The 14,481-nt window shown below is 41.9% G+C and overlaps 2 protein-coding genes across 4 annotated transcripts in view; one reads left to right on the forward strand and one right to left on the reverse strand.

Moving 5' to 3' along the window:
* Positions 1–4,566, reverse strand: part of PLA2G4A (phospholipase A2 group IVA) — a 116,803-nt gene extending 112,237 nt beyond the window's left edge. Inside the window, exon 1 of one of the 3 annotated variants that reach the window (XM_083846853.1) lies at positions 4,425–4,566. The gene's annotated coding sequence lies outside the window, so the exon portion shown is untranslated. The remainder of the gene's footprint in view (positions 1–4,424) is intronic. The other 2 variants (XM_083846856.1, XM_083846854.1) reach the window with 2 other exon arrangements.
* Positions 4,567–4,931: 365 nt separating this feature from the next.
* Positions 4,932–13,124, forward strand: PTGS2 (prostaglandin-endoperoxide synthase 2). Its single transcript, XM_083846859.1, has 10 exons — positions 4,932–5,082; positions 5,901–6,017; positions 6,126–6,269; positions 6,755–6,898; positions 7,204–7,385; positions 8,177–8,260; positions 8,436–8,682; positions 9,697–9,983; positions 10,118–10,265; positions 10,419–13,124. Exons 1-10 carry the CDS (start codon positions 5,031–5,033, stop codon positions 10,823–10,825), a joined length of 1,812 nt encoding a protein of 603 aa, XP_083702985.1. The 5' UTR covers positions 4,932–5,030; the 3' UTR covers positions 10,826–13,124.
* The last annotated feature ends 1,357 nt before the right edge of the window (positions 13,125–14,481 follow it).

The raw sequence follows: 14,481 nt of genomic DNA on the forward strand, positions 1-14,481 counted from the left end.
TTTTTGTGCCACCTACCCATCATTTCTACCACATTTTTGTGGATAATTCCAGAAGAAAACAACTGATTTGGATTTAAGGCATACTCCCACTTTCCCAAGCAATCCCAATGCCCATGCTCACCCCATCTAATGGCCTCCCACCTCAACCTCGTGTTCCTTCTCTCCCCAGCACAGGTCTGTCAGCAGGCAGAGCCCGCGTGAGCCGCTCTTCCCAATCACTGTCCATGGTATTTTGCTTTGGAGCACAGCCACCCAGATCCCAGACCACACATACCTTCCATTCACGCATTGTTTTCACTGGCACAAATTGTTTTGGAGTTCCAGATGACAACAGCAAAATTTGTAGTCTAGAAGCCCCACAAATTAAGTGTGCTTTTACCATGATTTTCCTGGAAAAATAAATAAACCTCCCTTGTTTTAAATCCAGGTAACTGAGTATTTCTGTTTTCCAGCAGAGCCTAAGGGTCCTAATGAAACCGGGACCCAAATGACCAGGGCACTCCAGGAGAACACAGAAGATGAGACAAAGAACTAGCAATGCTGGTCAGGCAAACCCAAGGGTGATTACATGAAAGTTTCAAGCAAATACATAACTAAAGATTTCTGTGAACACGTTCTCGATTAGCAGGAGGCAGCAAAAGAAGCTTAAAGACATAGACTTCCTTCTCGTGTCCTTCTATTTTCAAGAACATTTTCAGAACATTCAGATTTGTTATCGTATCTTTGTACCCACCATCTCCAGAGTGTGTCTTTGCTTCGGCTACAACATATTCAAACTGTTGGTGATAGCGAGCTTCAGATTGGGCACGTTTTGCAATAGAAGAGCAGAAAAGTACAGACTGAAGAAATAAAATTGGCCCGCTTGCCAGGAAATTACTGTGCTATTAAACATGATGATGAGATTCCCACAATCACAAGGGAAGGGAAAACATTTGAAACATATTAAAAAGGCTTGAGGATAAATTCACTGCCGGCTTAAGTGCAAACAGCCCCTATGACTTTAATACAGATTACTCCTTGGAACCAGCTGATACAACAGGTCTTTGTTTTAAGCTATGTTCTTACCATGTATTGCATGGATCCACATGACCTATTGGTTGGCCTGCTTTCCTACTTTAATAGAAACCTGTAACAGCAAACAATGGTTAGGAAAAAAATACATTTTGTTTCATTACAGTTTGCCAAGTGCCTATAAATATTTGATTCACGTTTCTGTGCATGTGTCATAAACACTGTGTTTCATTTGGAGCAGCAGATACATTTAAGCTACACTTTGAGCTCATGATGAACACAAAGCTGTTAATGTTCTGACATGGATCTTTGTAATTATGGACAGAAACGTAGCTTTACTTGACTGTCTACTTATTCTTTTGTAAAAATAATGCATGTTCATTGAAGTGGAGATGACCAGCTCACTTTATCAGCACCTCACTAGGGAACATGCGCAGTCTTTGGAGTTTAATGCTCTCTCTCCAGAACATTCCCAACTGGGCAGAGCCTTTCTGCTACCCATCACATCTTGGAAGTGACCAGAAAATCCACCAAACCCACCACGCAGGTAAAAATGGCAGAAGTCAAAATCATCCTGGCATCCAGACAGCTACTCGTGCTCTAGTTCACCTCCACTTGACGGCGTTCCGATCAACGAAATGGGAGTGTGCGTTTTGCCTGTAAAAAGCAGTTTTCCCAGGGATTCTATAGGATACGCACCAAAATCCTTTCACTCACTACAATGTTAATAGGTCTGTAACTCAGAGGCAGATTGCTTTTCATTATTTTCACTAAATACAATGCAAAATAAGAATAAACTATCGCCCCCTCCTTAAAAAGCTTAAGTTCTTAGACCGTATGGAATGAGAGGGCAGATAGAAAACAGACAAGCAAAAAGGCATTAAAAAACTATTCTTAATATTTGATTCCTAACCCAATTTAGGGAGGTGATTTATGATCGTATGTGGCAATATTATAAACACCCAATGTTTACTACTTCTATTTTTTTTTCCAGCAAATTGGTTGAGCTCATTTCTGTGACACACACGGCCGTGTAGTTAGTTCCTCACCATGGAAGCCCATAGGGCCTTGTCATTCCCATGCATCTTATGGCAAAGTCATCTTCTAACATCTCTTTTGACAGCACAATATAATCTGCTAGTGCAGGTATTTGTATTTGTAGCCATTTTGAATAGCTACGGTTTGAAATTTTGGAAGAACAAAAATTCAAATTATGCATCTCTATTTTTATAGTGAAGTTACTTATTTTTTTTCTGTCTTTTATTTAATTTTCTAATGACAGCTTCACCTTATGAAGTTTGGTTACAAAACAGCACTGTATATGGCTTGGATTGTAAATGATTGACTTGCTAGAGCTTAATCTGAAAATAAGGTACCATCTAAATGGCAGAAAGAACAAGAACTAGCTGTGGGTCATCATTTATCATGTCACGCAATAGGAAACAAACATCCAGCAGAAGGGGGCAGTACTATTCAGTGAATCCTACTGCATTCAGACACCTTCTTCTTTAAATAGAGCTGTCAAAAATAGGTCAGGTAGGGTTTTACCTACCAATATGGGGCAAAAATCTACATTATCTTATACTCCACTATGTATATAATTATGACGTAATTTCCATGGGTAGTTGTTAAGAAACACCTCAGAATGGCAAAGCTGAAATTCACTTCATGGGTGCAAATATCCCCAATAAGAAACAAAGCCTTTCCTAATTTTTCCCACTGAACCATAGCTACAGATAAAATGAATGAAAATAACTGGAGGGGGAAATGATGCTTTGAAAACTTGCAAGGAAGACACACAATGGGCAAAATCTCCCGCTCTGTCTCCCTGACACAGAAACGCCATTCTGGGAAAATCGTTCTTCCCAGATCAATGGAACTTGCTCTAGATTTTCAGGAGCCAGGGCAAAAAATGGAACAGCACCAAGGCAGGGATACGTTTTCCCCTTTGCCACCCTTCTGGTGGCATTACTAAGGTTACTACAGATGGCTGTGTCTCTTCCAGTGTTTTCCTGAGACCTAGCCTAAAAGAACCAATAAACTGACCTCAGCAAAGAGGAGTGAATTCAATACATATTCTATATACATTCCTCAACCTTTCATATGCAACCTGGAATAGAAACAGAAACAAGGGAATCACAGCCTCCAGATGTATCGGCTGAAGTAAAAATGTTGAGGAAGAAAATGTTGAGGTTGAGGAAGCTAGTACGTTCCAGTGATTGCTTTCATCTGGAGCAGAGGATATTTAAAACAACTATCGTTAAAGTAAAAATAATGGTGTTTTTTGTGTTTTTTTTTTCAATGAGAGTTTGTATGTTAAAAAAAAATAGAGAATTTGTTAGTTGGGGCAGAAAATCTCCACCTGGTGGTGAGTCTTGACACAGCAACATAACCTATTTTTAAGGATAAATCCCATTCCAACACATGACCTTGATTACAGGCAATCCTAAAACAATACGTGAGGGTGAAGAGCAGCCTTCGGAAAAACAGCAATATCCAATCCCCCTGATTTTCCATCATCTTGCTTCAATGCGTGAGAGGAGCTGAAGGATCCTTTCAATTGCACCACAGCCACCAGCTGCACAAATGACCTTTCCCAGCGGAAATCAGACCTAACGACAGCCCATGCTTCACCACGTGCCCTGTCCAAGAAGCATCAACACCATGCCTGCAGCCCAGGCTGCCCTCCTCCCTCCAGCCTACATCTGCAGGGGGTAGGGTGGAAGGCGAAGAAGTGCTCATCGGTTTGGCAGCTGCGACAAATGCCCCTTGCCAAGGACAAGTGTCCTCTCCTGAAACTGAAGTTCTACTCCGTTTGCACGTCGTTTACTTCTAATAAATCAAAACTTTACTCAACATCAGTTGCCCTTATCCCCAGGGTTCTCCAGATCCCTGGAGTAATGTTTTATCATTTCAGAGATAATTCTCTAGCACACAACTCATTCAGTTTTCCCCTAAACATTGCTGGTTCTACACCTTAGAAATACTTTCTGCATTTACAGCTTCCTACACATTTATTAAAAAGTAACACCTCTCTCATCTGACATTTTCTTACAAAGCCTTGTAAGACACAATAGGAACAGTGTAAAATGGAAACAAAATCTACAAAGCCAGACCCTCGATCTACGGAGTTGCCCCTTTGTACACCCTGAACATCACCCGTGCTTTGCAGCTGGTCAGTCTGGCTCCTGATGCGGGAGCAGAAGATCCCCGTCTCACACCTGAGAAGCTGAACCGCCCTTGCACAACCTGTACGAAGTCGTGACTTGCACCCAGCTACCACAGATGCACATACGTGCTGCTGGCAGCCAGGAGTGTGACCAAGGCCAGTAGTGTGCTATCTGCATATATATATACACGCATGTATGTGTGTCTGTGAGCACAGAAATTAAAGTTAAAATCAAAATACACACCTTTTGCTATGCCAGAAGAATCATGCAATTATGGATTTTCGTGCCCCTCTCCAGAACATCCAGGATGGCCTATTACTGTGCACACAAATTTTTCACTAACCGCGACACGCCTGGGCCCGGCCAGGTGCAGGAGGCGTTTTGGAAACCGGGCTTGGAAATGGGTGCGCTGGGGGCCTCGGGACCGCGGGCCGCAGGAGGGAGGCGGGGCCCACGGGCAGCGGGAGGCCCCTGACGGCCAGGAGCAGGCTCCCGTCGGGCAAGAGGCCCCTGCCGGGCAGCTGCAGGCTCCCGTCGGGCAGCAGGACGGTCCCCGCCGGGCAGCAGGACGGCTCCTCCCAGCCGGGCCCGGCCCGACCCGGCCGTCCCCTCCCCTGCCGGCCCTCAGCCCGGGGTCGGCCCAGCGGCAGGCGGCGGGGCGGGGCCGAAAAATTCCCAATTTCGTGACTTTGCGGCAGCCCGCGGGGAGTGAAGGAGGGGTGACTCACGGCGCCCGGGATAAATAGGCGGGTGCTCACCTGGGAGCAGCACTGGGTCCTCGGCGCTGAGCATCCGCAGAGCCCGACCAGCACCAGCACCAGCACCAGCACCACGGAGCCCCGCCGGGATATGATCCTGCCCTGCGCACTGGTCCTCGCTCTCCTGGCTGCCGGCCACGCAGGTGAGACCCGACCCGTGCCGTCCCGTGCCGTCCCGACCCGTACCGACCCAACCCGTCCCGTCCCGTCCCGTCCCGTACCGACCCGTCCCGTCCCGTCCCGTCCCGTACCGACCCGTCCCGTCCCGTCCCGTCCCGTCCCGTCCCGTCCCGTACCGACCCGTCCCGTCCCGTACCGACCCGACCCGACCCGTCCCGTCCCGACTCGTCCCCGCCGGGCCGGCAGCAGCCGGGGAGGCGGCTGCGGTGGCGCGGGTGAAAGCGGCGCGCAGCGGGCCCCGAGGGGCGCGGCGGCGGCAGCGGGGCCGGGCAGGGGGCGGCCGTGAGGGGCCGGCGGCGGGCGGCGGGCGGCCGGCAGGGGCCCGCGTCCTGGCCCCGCTGTCCTGGGCGTCTAAGGAGCTTCCGAGGGGCTCCGCTGCGCTTGAGGCCTAGGGGTGGTCACGGGGTGTAGGTTTCCAGGTGGAAATCCAGAACGGTTTTCATTATTATTTTTTTTTATCTTGTACTTTTTTTTGGTTTCTAGAATACTTTAGTATGGTAGGAAGGATGTCAGGCCTCCACTGACCTGTGTGAGGTAGCACAAATGCTCTTGAGAAGCTCGTCGCAGTCCACACTGTCGAATTCCTAGTTTTTGTCGTTAGCTGTTACCCATAGCTGTCTAAAGTCTAGTGTGAGTGCGTACTCATTCTGTTGGCATCCCAGTGAATATTAAACTTCAGGGCACTCTCAACCTACATCCAGAAACTTCACTCAGTGTGGTGAGAACAGTGATCTAGGTATAAAATACACTATTTTAATCGGAGTATTTGATTTTGTTCTAGCCAATCCTTGCTGCTCAAACCCATGTCAGAACAGAGGAGTATGCATGACAACAGGATTTGACCAGTATGAATGTGACTGCACAAGGACAGGATATTATGGGGAAAATTGTACAACACGTAAGTATCTTGGATCCATTCTCATGGAAATGAACTTTGAGAATTCAATTGCAGAATTGTAGGCTATTCTTAATAGCTAACTTACAATCTTTCCATCTGTGCTCACAGCGGAATTCTTCACATGGCTGAAACTGACATTGAAACCTACGCCAAATACTGTCCACTACATTCTCACCCACTTCAAAGGAGTCTGGAACATCATCAACAACATCCCCTTCTTACGAGATACTATTATGAGATATGTATTGACGTGTAAGTATAAGTTCACCCTTCTCATACCCTTAACTGGCAGGAGCGACTTGTAGGACTCCAGAATACTCTACTTGATCAGTTTATTCATGAAGTAGCAAGCTAAAATGTACTAAGATAAAAACACTCTAAACAAAACTTAAGATTTCAGCGTATTGCACACTTGATGTGAAATGTGCTTTCAGACAGAAATGCATTTTGCTCTCATCACTGATAAAATCTAGGTTTTTGCTAGCATATAGCATAAATTGAGCCATTTTGTGCGAATTTCAATAGTTGGATCCAATTGCTAATTCAGAACCTATTCCTGTTATTCAGCAACCGCCAGTTACTGAAGTTAAATGGGATTATATGTATGGAATTTGTCGATGCAACTGCTGGCAAAATATATGGAAACAATCTGGCCATGTGACTTACTTCATGAGACTAAGAGGTATAGTTTTAAAATAAAAACAAATACATATATTTTTCTTTTTTGTCTCTCCCAGCAAGATCACATTTGATTGACAGCCCACCAACTTACAATAGTGACTATAATTACAAAAACTGGGAAGCTTATTCCAATCTTTCCTATTACACAAGAAGCCTTCCCCCAGTAGGACGTGACTGTCCGACACCAATGGGTGTTAAAGGTAAGGAATAAAACAGATGCATAACTTTCTTTTCTAGGAATTCCTATTTATCTTTTTGTCTTAGAAAACACCAACAGGCAAGCTTGTCTACAATCTTTTAACAGTGTAATTGACTTTGAGAATAACCATGTATAGCATATTGTGTAATGACCTTAAAGATAACCATTCTGGTGTTCGTTGTTGAATCTTGCATTAATAAGTTGAAAATAGTAAGTCTGTTTTGTTGTTAGGAACAAAATTAAGTATTAACCATAGCTGTCTTGAACATCTCACTTTACTATAAGCAGATTTTCTTTTCCTCGTAGGTAAGAAAGAGCTCCCAGATTCAAAGCTGATTGTGGAGAAGTTTTTGCTGCGGAAAAAATTTATTCCTGACCCACAAGGCACAAATGTGATGTTCACATTCTTTGCCCAACACTTCACTCATCAATTCTTTAAGACAGACCACAAGAAAGGACCTGGTTTCACTAAAGCTCTTGGCCATGGGGTAAGATCATAGCTCTGTAACTCGAACACAGCACTTAGCTCTTAGGAGCTACTAACAAGCTAGAATGATACCTTACAGGTAGTCAGAGTGCACAAAGACTAGTACATATACCATTCAACATGCCCTGCAACAAATCAGGAAGTCATGGAAGGGGGAAGGCAAAACTCTGGTGACTGAATAGCATCTCACATAATTCTCTTTAAAAGCTCTGTACAGTGAGGGCTATGACTTTTTTTTTCCCCCCCCCAAGAATCTGCTTTTGCTAAATATGTTAGGTCTAATGAGTATCTAGAACTACCCTGTTGGACTCTTTCCATCAGTTGCAGAGATACTTTACGGTATCTCATGTGTGCTGCTAATTGAAGAGACTTAATTAAAAAGAACTTCAAAAGCAAATTTGAATTTTAAGATCTTTATCTACAAAGCAGACAGCCTTTGGATAAAGAATTTTTCAATATGAATGTTGTGTGTATGTCTAAAACAGAAAGCTGTAAAATGTTTGTGTATATAAAGAGCTGCCTGCATAATAAAAAGCTGCTGACACTCTAAACAGAGTCCTCTTAAATTGCCAGTCCAATTTAAAAACTTACACAGTGATTGCTCCAGTTGCCAGGAAATAATTTGGCTTCATCTTAAATATCATTGTGTGATACTTATATGGTAACAATATCATAATTAAAAGGTAAACATTTAAGGGATGAACTCGTATTGGCATCCACAGAAGTAGGACCTATCCTAAAATAGCAAAAAATGTAGCTTGTCTTCATGTTCCAAATGCTTTTATTTTACAGGTTGACTTGAATCACATTTATGGAGAGACTCTGGAGAGACAGCTTAAACTGAGACTTCTCAAGGATGGAAAGCTAAAATACCAGGTATGTCTTATCTTCCCGCCTTTTTATTAGGTGACATATTTCTTAAAATGAGTGCTCTGCTTGCAGTGTTGCTTGCTTTAAGTTAGCGCTAACAGAGTCAATACATCGTAACTCATAAGCATCATAGCTTATGACTCTCTTCTTTCTCCCTTCCTCCTGTGTCCCTCCTTGGCAGATGATCGATGGGGAAATGTATCCACCCACAGTGAAGGACACTCAGGCAGAGATGATCTACCCTCCTCATGTTCCTGAACACTTGCAGTTTTCTGTCGGGCAGGAGGTGTTTGGTTTGGTCCCAGGTTTAATGATGTATGCTACAATATGGCTGAGAGAACACAATCGGGTCTGTGACATCCTGAAACAGGAGCATCCAGAGTGGGATGATGAGCAGTTATTCCAAACTACTAGACTCATATTGATAGGTGAGTGTCACTTCTACTACGTGCAATTCAAATGTTCCGTTGAGCTTGATGCTTCTACCTGTGATGTACTGCAGCTGCAGTAGATCTAGTAAGAGGAAAAACTGTTACTTAATTGGTGTATGAGGGCGTAAGTCTGAGCCTTCATGACCTGTCACTGGAATTACATTAAAATACAGCTGCCTCCTGCTATGTTAAATACCAAAACTGAAGAAAATTGAGTCAAGAGATACTTAATTCCGTTATTTAAGGGAAACAGAACTGAAAGCAGTGAAAAGATGGGAAGCCAAGATTTGTTTCTCAGAGAGGAGGCCTGTGAGGCTAGATGACCTCAGTTGCTCCCAGAGATTTTTTTTCTTTTTTTCCTCTTCTGGGGTTGGGTCAGTTCAGGTATGCTTTAAGATGGGCTGTGGTTAAGTCTAAAGTTCAGAAAGCTACATAAAATGTTATTCTACATACTTCTCCTGTCTAATTGTCTGCTAAGTGGTATTTCATCTGTTAATGTTGACACATACCAAGTTTAGAAAGACTGTGCCCAAATCGTGGATGAAACAGTAAACCAAGAAAAGAATATTGTTTTAAGCAGCTCAGAAGCTGAGAGGTTGCTTTCAGATACTAGCTTTCTTTATTATCCCCTACCTCTGTCCTAGATAGTATATTATAACCAAGCACCATGTTGATACTAATGTATGCTTTTCTGCAAATTCTGTGGAAAATAAATGTAAGTGTAGCTTGAGGGGACCAGAGTGAAGGAAGCTATAAGGTGAAAAAAAGTTTGTCTGCCGCAGCCAAAAACTTGGGCTCTTAAGTACTGTTCTACCCCCTACTTTTAGTCACATAAAATACATGAATCTTTCTCTGTACTATTAGAGAATGCTGAGGAGTGTTTGCTATCCTGATCCCTATAGTATTTTTTCCAGAAAAGTTTAGAAATGGCATGTTATCTCAGAGATAGGGTTCCCCAGTGTTTCTCAGGGAATCAGTACCAATATTGTGTCCTTTTTCCTTCTCCAACAGGAGAGACAATCAAGATTGTTATTGAAGATTACGTGCAACACTTGAGTGGCTACCACTTCAAACTCAAGTTCGATCCTGAGCTTCTGTTCAACCAGCGATTCCAATACCAGAACCGAATTGCAGCTGAATTCAATACCCTGTACCATTGGCACCCACTTCTGCCTGACACTTTTCAAATACATGACCAGGAGTACACTTTCCAGCAGTTCCTCTACAACAACTCTATAATGCTGGAACATGGCCTTTCCCATATGGTGAAATCTTTCTCCAAGCAAAGTGCTGGCAGGGTAGGTACTTTCTCAAGTTAACAATTTGGGGGTTGCACCAGGGGTGCAGTAAATCTATCCAAAACTATATAAAGGCACAACTTCCTCATAACTTTTATCTGGAGATCTTATTACTTTTCATCTTTACTGAATAGGTTGCTGGTGGAAAAAATGTTCCTGCTGCAGTACAGAAAGTAGCAAAGGCTTCAATTGACCAAAGCAGACAAATGAGATACCAGTCCTTGAATGAGTACAGGAAACGCTTCATGTTGAAACCATTTAAATCGTTTGAAGAACTTACAGGTAACAGTTTTTAATCCTTCTTCATAAACGAGTGCCCTTGTCTTTAAAGTGGCTAACAGAAGCCTTCAATCCTGTTTCTGAACTTCAGCAGGATGGTGTTGCCATGAAAACAGGATTTTTCCACTTACTGTGTTTATTCATCAATAATTACAGGAGAAAAAGAAATGGCTGCTGAACTGGAAGAACTTTATGGAGACATAGATGCTATGGAGCTGTATCCAGGCCTCCTTGTAGAAAAGCCACGACCAGGTGCCATCTTTGGCGAAACAATGGTAGAAATTGGCGCACCATTCTCTCTGAAAGGACTGATGGGAAATGCTATCTGTTCCCCAGAGTACTGGAAGCCGAGCACCTTTGGTGGAAAAGTGGGATTTGAAATAATCAATACCGCCTCCTTACAGAAGCTCATCTGCAACAATGTGAAAGGCTGTCCTTTCACTGCTTTCCACGTCTTAAATCCTGAACCCACGGAGGCAACTATTAATGTTAGTACCTCAAACACAGCAATGGAAGATATCAACCCCACACTACTACTGAAAGAGCGATCTGCTGAGTTATAAAATATTCATCTATTTATTTATTTATATAAATTATTTTATTTATAGCTTAAAGTTAAAAAAAAAAAAAACTTTTGCATCTTCACTTTGGGGGTTACCCTAGATTCCTTACTCAGGTAAGGCTTCCACTTACAAAAGGGATTTTCTGTGTTTCAGCTCTACAGCAGTGAATCCCTTGTTTAAAATCTTCTGTAACAGAACTACGTATTCCAAAGTGGATGAAGGTTCCAATTTTTATTTTGTGTTTTGTATTTGTTTTAATATGTGACAACAGGTGTTGTGTTTTGTCTTGTGTAGGTCACAGAACACTACAAAAGCAAGTTGTTGCTTAAGCTTGAAAACAGGTCATCAAACTAAAAATACAAGAAAATTTGACTTAATGAAAACTGCCAGAAAAGATTCTGAATTCCATAGGAGCACTCCAAAATTAACAAATACATGTTTATAAGACTTTCTTATTTTTGTAAAGTCAGAAAATGCATTGCATTGATCAATGATACTACCTCTCCCTCATTGCAAATAAGGCACTTTGCACAGTAACTTGCATGTTTGTGGGTGTTTGGTTTTTTCATTGTTTTTTTTGTAAATCTGTCCTTGCTTAGGGCATTAGGGCATTATACTGTTTTTTGTTTTTTTCGTGTTTTTTTTTTTAATTTAATTATTTAAAGAAAATAGAACTAGTCTGAGATGCTTCTTGTTTTTGAAGCATATATAACAGAAGTATTATTTATGTAAGAAGATGACAGTAATCGTACTGAGCTTAGAAATGACTATCAGGCTGAAATACAAGGCTGCTTGGCAGCAGCCAATGCATCTTATTTTGCAAGTTCGGGGAGGTCTTAAACTTAGTCCAAAGTATTAGTGTTTTTTTGTTGTTGTTGTTGTTTGATTTTTTTTTTCATAGCTGTTGTTCTCTGGTCTACTTGATAATATAAATTTTAATCTGTCACTTTAAGGACAAATGGACAGTACAGTTTTAGTTAAGAACATGACTATAGTATAGGTTTGTTACCCAAATTGAGATTATTGGGGAATAATAAAAACTGGGAAGCTATGTAAACATATGCAGCACTGATTGAGCAAAACCTCAAGGCAACAAGACTTTGTTAGCTTAGGTCATATATACACAATCCATAGTCATGAATTAGAGCTCTATTTGTTTGATTGGGGGGGATGCTAATGTTTTATTTATAGATTATAAACAGAGGCATTTTAAATGAGTAGCTTAAGCTTAACAAAAACTGGTTAGTTAGCACAAAATGTCCTAAACATGTCTCCTGATCCAGCACTAAAATTTCTAGCCTCATATGGGCACATAAAAAGTTACACAGGATCTTGTACCAGCACTTAAACCTTTGCATGTAAGGGTATCTTTTTTTAATTTCTAGAGAGGAAATATAGAAGATGATCTTCCCATAAAAACAGCTGGGGAACTATAGGTAAAAAGAATGTCACTTCAGACTGGAGTAGAGCAGCAACCTGGTATTCTGTGCCCCCACACAAAATTCCTTGACTACTTGTGGAAAAGGACTTGAGTTTATGTTACATCTGAATCTCTCAAACATTTGTAGAGGCTTGTGTTGTAATGGCTATGGTAGTAGAATAGCTTGACTTGTGACTTCTTTGTTTCTATGGATTTGTTTGAAAACACTGATTACCTTCTGCAGAGTAAATTTGTAACCATTAGTGCAATTAGCTGACTCCAGATCTCCTATAACAATCAATACCAATGACTGATTTGAGATGGTCTTTGGTATAAACGCTTCGGAGAAGGAAGGGCATTTTGTTTTGTTTCTCCATCTGAGGCACAAAGAAGGGAGAAACTTCAATAACCTTGTACAAAAATGTTGTCAGGACCGTATATTCTAATACGAGAGAACTATTTGGTCATCGGCTAAACATGCAGTCATTCAGATTATCTTTGGAACACGTCAGAGCACCTTTCTACCATTAACAAAGAAAACTGCTTGGCTTAAAGTCAAAGAGGGACAAGTCTGGACAGATTTAGTTATTTTGGGGTAGGTAAAATGGAATTTGTGAGAAAAAGTTTATGTCAGCTGAGTTGCTCTAAGCTGCTTTGGAAAGGAATCATGTTCACTGTGCATTTTGTACTCTGAAGCCACATTTCACTTGTCTGTGACCCAGCCTGCTGGGTTTGGCTGGGTTCAAGTTGCACATGATAAATATGTGTTTGAAATTATTTATTTAAAATTCTGTGAATTATTTTTCACTTTATTTTTGTAGGACAAGAATGTTTTTAAAATGCAGTTGCTTATATAAATAAATTGAAAACGTTACCTCAGTAGGCTCCTGTGATTGCAACTTTGTATTAAACAATTTTCTCATTTTATTTTCCATTCATGATTAAATGAGTAATCTTAGGGATTTACCAAAAATGGGCAAAGATAGCTTTTAAATTCTAAATCCTGAATTCTCTCTCTTATCCCCAAATCAAGGTGCCTATAACTCAAATCATCCAAATATAGTTATTTTTCTCTTCTGCCACTGCTGAAAAGGGACTTCATTATGAAATCCATGGAGAACTCACCATGCTGCATGCCAGCAATGCTCTCTTGAGTGCCTGAGCATTTTGGAGGGAAGGTACATTGTTGACGTCAAATAACACCGTGCTGGTTTAACCAACCTCCCTTTACTGCTATTGAGTACTAAAATGTTCGAAGCAAGAATAGTTCATATGTGTTTCCCTTCAAGCTTAGCTTAAAAGTGGAAACTACTTTGGAATACTAGCAGCAATTAGACAGGCTCTTTGCAGTTGTGCATATTTTCATCTATGGTATTTTGCCACTGTTGTGAGACAGCAATTTCTGTCTGCAAACAGATGAGGCTAAATCAACTGTGACAGCCACTTCATGGACAGTATTGACCATTTGTCTTCCCTCTCTACAAGGGCCCAGATTCGCTCTTTTTTTTTTTTTTCTAGCAAAGTTATCTTTGACTATCTTGACTAACTTTGCAAAGAATGATGCAAGGTGAAAAGGTGGGCTGTGGGGCTGGGACAAAAGGAGTGTTTCCATTAATAAAAACCCAGAGACGGGATTCCCATGAGTTGGTGTAATGTGTTTCTACCCTTCAAAGAATATCCAGGTGCCACCCAACCTCTCCCTTGGATTTTCATCTCCAGAAAGGAAAGGGGAAAGCTGTGAAAGAGATAACTTAGGAGACTGAGTACCTTGTACTGCCTCAGTTAACTCCTACCACCTCTGCCCAGCCACTGACCAAATGCTACCTCCAGCACCAACTATCATCCCACTGTTGACCATCTCTCCCATCCCAATAGTGTCAGTGTCCTCTCATGGCCACTTTCTAGGGGCCAAATGTCCTTCATCCAGTCACCTTCCTTCCAGTCACTCAAAATCTTTTTGGTTCAAGGTTTAGCCCAAAGACCCACAGGTCCATATGCCCATATGACAGTCCTCCTGCCTTTACTCTGTAGTTTTTCATCTCCACTGGTGTGTAGTTCCCTTATACTCCTACTGTACCCAGGCATCTAAAAACCTCTGTTAACCCTCTCCAACTTAAAACTCAGTCCTAATCACTTCAGCCTCAAAACCACAATGTCTTGAGGGCCCCTCCAAAAACATCACTCCAGTCTCTCTCCTGGCCACACATGGAGGCTGTGTGAATGTAGACATATACAG

This window comes from Anser anser (assembly GCF_964211835.1).
Source record: "Anser anser genome assembly, chromosome: 8".
In the NCBI taxonomy this organism is placed as follows: domain Eukaryota; kingdom Metazoa; phylum Chordata; class Aves; order Anseriformes; family Anatidae; genus Anser; species Anser anser.

Excerpts from the sequence above, each read along its gene's own strand:
- PTGS2 (XM_083846859.1), top strand. The coding sequence starts at position 5,031 with ATGATCCTGCCCTGCGCACTGGTCCTCGCTCTCCTGGCTGCCGGCCAC. Across the intron at positions 6,899-7,203 it reads GACACCAATGGGTGTTAAAG|GTAAGAAAGAGCTCCCAGAT; the intron begins GTAAGGAATAAA and ends TTTTCCTCGTAG. Across the intron at positions 10,266-10,418 it reads ATCGTTTGAAGAACTTACAG|GAGAAAAAGAAATGGCTGCT; the intron begins GTAACAGTTTTT and ends CAATAATTACAG.